The following is a 4,430-nucleotide window of genomic DNA, read 5'->3' as shown; positions in this document are numbered from 1 at the left end:
CCATCCTCCTTGACCACCCCCTGAAGGCAGAAGGGATGTTACCCTTGCTTCCACACAGCCAGAGCTCTTGCACTACTGTGGATGTATTTTTTCAATAAACTTCACTGCTGTTTGTTTTGGTCTTGCTCAACTCTTTGTTTGGGACACAGGACTAGAAGTCAAGATCCAGACAGGGAATCCTCATCTGGTAATGCTTCACTGAGGGAAGTGGAGGGGTCTTGTGGGCCCAGACCACCGGCCCTGGCCAGCGTGGGACAGCCCCTGAGGTTAGGTCCTTTGGATAGTGTTAGTGAGATGGGGTGGCAGGCAGAAGGGAGCGATTTACCAAAAGGAGCCAAAGAATACCGTACTATGCATATTTTGCCAAATATCCTGCTCCGTTGTCCTGGATTACGATTGAGGATACTTCTGAAAGTTAGTCAGAGGTCTCATCTATGTCTCTTTATAGTTGTGGTTTCCTGTATATACCTCCCCTCAGATCCCCACCTTCACGTTGAGGGTGCCTTACTAGGTGAACCACTCCCCATCTCCCAGCTCTTAGAATGATCTCTTACTTCTCAGAAACACTCCATAATGATGTGCCTATCCTTACCACAATCATTAAATCCTGTCCATAAAAATGCAAAGACCTGGGAGTTCTGGCCACTCAATTGTTCAGATGTCCTCTGCTCTGTTTTTAGTTTTTTACCAGTCCTACGGCTTGAACTCAGGGTCTGGGCACTATCCCTGAGCTTCTTTTGTTCAAGGACAGTACTCTACCAGTTGAGCCACAGCACCACTTTCAGCTTTTTCTGATGTGATATTGAGGAATCCAACCCAGAGCTTCAGGCATGCCAGGCAAGTGCTCTACCACTAGGCCACATCCCCAGCCCCTCCACCCACCAATTTCTTTGAGGACATACTTTGCTTTGTTTCTGTGAATTTCATTTTCATGTTTGCTTCAGTAAAGCTTGCTCTGTGAAAACTTCATGTCTGCTCCTAAATTCTTTCTTCAGCAAGACCAAGAACCTACCATTCATCTCGGGTAACAGTAGGAACACAGTCTCAGCAAAATAATCTACCAGGAGAAGTACTTGAAATAGGAACTGTCCTTTGGTACAAGAGCATCATCCTCTGGCTCCTGCTCCAGGCATGGTCTTCTGCACCTTGCTTCACCCCTCCAGACACCAGGCGCCTGCTGTTCTTCTGTCATCCTTTCCAACCGAAGCATCCTTTCGGATATTTAAATCATCAATTCACATTCACATTTCCAACCTTTAATGTGCTTCCCTCCCCAGAAAAATGTGCATTCTGTATTTAATCAAAGACATAACTCCCCACAAGAGTAATAATGTAATATATTAAAAAGGAAAATGAAGGTCATGTGTCTATGTGCACCAGCGTGTGGGGAGTAAAGAGGCATTTAAACCCTGTTCTGCCTACTTTGCTTCTGAAGTATCTCTGTAATTGCTCTGCTTCCTTCAAGGACAGTTCTGACAGAACAGGGTACTGCTAGGAAAATGAGAAGGACCATGTCCTGAGTAGTTTTAGGTTTGGCTTAGATGTATACAATCCTGCAGAATGTAGGTATGTGAAACAGAAACAGAAACTATAAATGTTAGGTAACATCCACTGTCACAAAGTAAGTGGCAGATCTAGGATTTCCAAGATGAGGCTGAAGCCTATAGTATTTTTTCCAACACACTGCCATACTTTTTGTTGGTATTCCCTCTAAAGAATTTGGTTTCTAATCAATCCCAACTGGACCTGAAGTACAGAAACCACTGCTTTGTTCCTCTTCCCAAATCCTTACTCTGTACCTCATCCCTTGTTTCAGGAGTACTTACCATCCTTCCTTCAAACAGGGACTGGGTAAATTATCAACTTGTGAAAACAAATTACACATTCTGACAAATATTTATTCAACTACACTCCCAAATTTGAACTTTGAAGAATGTCATTACTTTCCAAAAATTCCTTACTGAACCAAATGTCATATGTTGTGGTTAGTCACTGCCGAAGTGTGTGCACTAAATGCTTAGTGTGCAAGATTTCATTTTCTCTTGAGTGAAAGCTAAATGTGGTACTTAAGCCCCACTCCTTCTCCCACCAACAATGCCCTCAAACTTGCCAGCTATTTCACCTGTGATGAAAACTTAACATACAGTCTATCTGGGTGTGGAGGCAATGCCTGTAACCCTAGTACTCTGGAGGCAGGAGGGCCGATGGCTTCATAGGAAGACCCTGTCTCAAAAATAAAACAAATAAAACATAGTACATGCATAAATTTGTTTTAAACTACTTTAAAAGCTTGTTTTCTTTTCTCATTCCCTAAGTTCCTCCCTCCTCATCTACTCCCGTCATGTTGCCATGTCAGGAACTCTCTAGTACTGGGAATGGAAAAAGATTGGCTGTGCTGAATGTATGAAGACTTATTGAGGGCAGGCCAAAGAACTGAAAGAGTAAACCAGCTCCACTGGACCCCACATCTAAGACTTGCCCCAGAAAACCAGCTACGCAGGGGCTAGTTTTCTCTTAGAAAGACTGTTTATTTCTCTTGTCACATCTGCACTAGAATATTGCATTCAGAAAGGAAAAGAAGTTAGCTTAAAGATATCAAATTTTTCCAGGACTGCCAATGACCTCCCCTACTGTGGCTTGACTTTGAAGTCTGAATTTCTGAGCATTGGGTGGTACCCAGGGCTTGGCCAATAAGCCTTCTTTACAATCATCAACCTGGCCTTAGCACTGGCTACCATGCACCTATTCTGTAGCCTTGAACCTAGGCATGTCTCTAGTGATCATTCCAGGACTCCTCCCCATTCCCAGTATCTGTGATTACAGGAGTCACAGAAGAGGAATGAAGACAGCTAAAGACAAGCATGACACTTATTAAGTAAATCTATTGGCCAGTTATGCAAAGGAAAAAGGTTGCATATAAAAGACATGGACCAAAGGTTTCTTATATTGCCCTGCTGCCAGAAAAACTAAGTAAGGGATCTGCAGGGACTGGAGAGCACCCAGGAGTGCTGGAGAAGGAGGACCATAGTTCAAATGAAGACAACCTTTGTGATCTAAACTCTCCCACCCTGGTCTTCCCTAAGCTCCACATTCCCATGGGGAGAGAGGCAGAGCCTCTGGTTCGGGCGCTGTCCTTGGAGATCTCTCTATGTACAATTCACTCAGTCAACATATACTCAGCAGTCGCTGTTTACTGAGTCTGGGGAGGGAGGTAGATTCAGTTGAGTGAGTTTAGTCAGAGATCTGACTACCAGAAGCCCATTCTACAATTGTTAATGGCCCTAAAATCCAGCTGCCAAGCCACCAGATGGAGCTTGCTAGGAAGCATGAAGGTTTCTGAAGGTGGCCCCTGAGCACTGAAGGCTGACTCAGGACCTGAGGAAATGAGAAACTTCAGAGAAATTCTCTCAATTACAGAACAAGAGACAAATATATTCAGCATGTGTTCTCTTCTTGAGCTACAACCAGTGCCCCAAGGCCTAAAACAAAATCACACATGGCTCTCTGAAAGTAGAAACCAAACCCTGTTTTATAAGGCTGCCTGGCTGTCACTAGCTTCTCTACTGAGCTATGAGGTGCCAGCCAGGCAGACAGGTGACAGAGGGTGAAAGTTCCTCACCTTCTCCCCATCACCACCACTCCCGCAGCCCTCCAGATACCCAACTTCTACAATAGAACGACTCAAAATATACTCTGATGAAGGGCAAAGTGGAGGGGTAGGGCTCAGGCTGGTCAGCAGGCCAGATCCCCTGAGGTAGCTGACGCTGTGCTCCTGGGCAGGGGCATGTGGAGGTGGCCAGTCATGATGGGCTCACAGTCATGAGGAAGTCCATAGTTGACTGGCAAGTGAAGGAATCAGAAAGTCTTGAGGTCCGCCCAGAGTACTTGATCTGGGTGGAAAGGCTGGACTCTTTGCTGGTGTCCTCACTGTCCTTTGGGGAAGTGGGCTCCCTGTGGGAAGGGGAAAGGCCAACTTCAGTCCTGGCTTGCAAGTGGGTCCCTGAGGAGGGCTACAGGTTTCCCTTGGAAGAGCTACACTTTCTGTAGGGTAAGAAATGCCCAACACTCTGGGCAGCTGAGTCTAACCTTTAATTTGCCTTTAGAGGCTGAGCTAGGTAGTCACCACATTATAGGGCAATAGACCACAAGTGTATGGGAATATTAAAAACCTTAAATGTTTTACTTATGTGAGAGCTCAAGGGCAAGTGTGATGGTTGTGAGAATAGGAGGCTTAGTGGCTTCCTATAGCAAGTGGGAATGGATGTAAGTGGCCTTTCCAGCTCAGCTCAGCTGCATATCCCAAGAGCTACAGGAAGAACAACGTGACTGCAGAACTGGTCAGCGTGTCATGACCTCTTCTGCTCATCTAGTAAGTCTCAAGGCTTTTGAAAATGGCTCCCTTCAAAGAAGAGAGAGAGGGAGAGAGAGAG

General features: G+C 45.4%; 1 protein-coding gene across 3 annotated transcripts in view; it reads right to left on the bottom strand.

Annotated features, from left to right (window-relative positions):
* Positions 1–1,255: 1,255 nt before the first annotated feature.
* Positions 1,256–4,430, bottom strand: part of Ttll4 (tubulin tyrosine ligase-like family member 4) — a 40,656-nt gene continuing 37,481 nt past the window's right edge. For all 3 annotated transcript variants that reach the window (XM_013011883.1, XM_013011891.1, XM_013011898.1), the window contains one exon: positions 1,256–3,951. In XM_013011883.1, coding sequence (XP_012867337.1) covers positions 3,801–3,951 — 151 coding nt within the window. In that variant the 3' untranslated portion in view covers positions 1,256–3,800. The remainder of the gene's footprint in view (positions 3,952–4,430) is intronic.

The sequence above is a fragment of the Dipodomys ordii genome, unplaced genomic scaffold (genome assembly GCF_000151885.1).
Source record: "Dipodomys ordii isolate 6190 unplaced genomic scaffold, Dord_2.0 Scaffold1, whole genome shotgun sequence".
NCBI classification, from domain to species: Eukaryota; Metazoa; Chordata; class Mammalia; order Rodentia; family Heteromyidae; genus Dipodomys; species Dipodomys ordii.
This window is presented reverse-complemented; position numbering and strand designations above follow the sequence as displayed.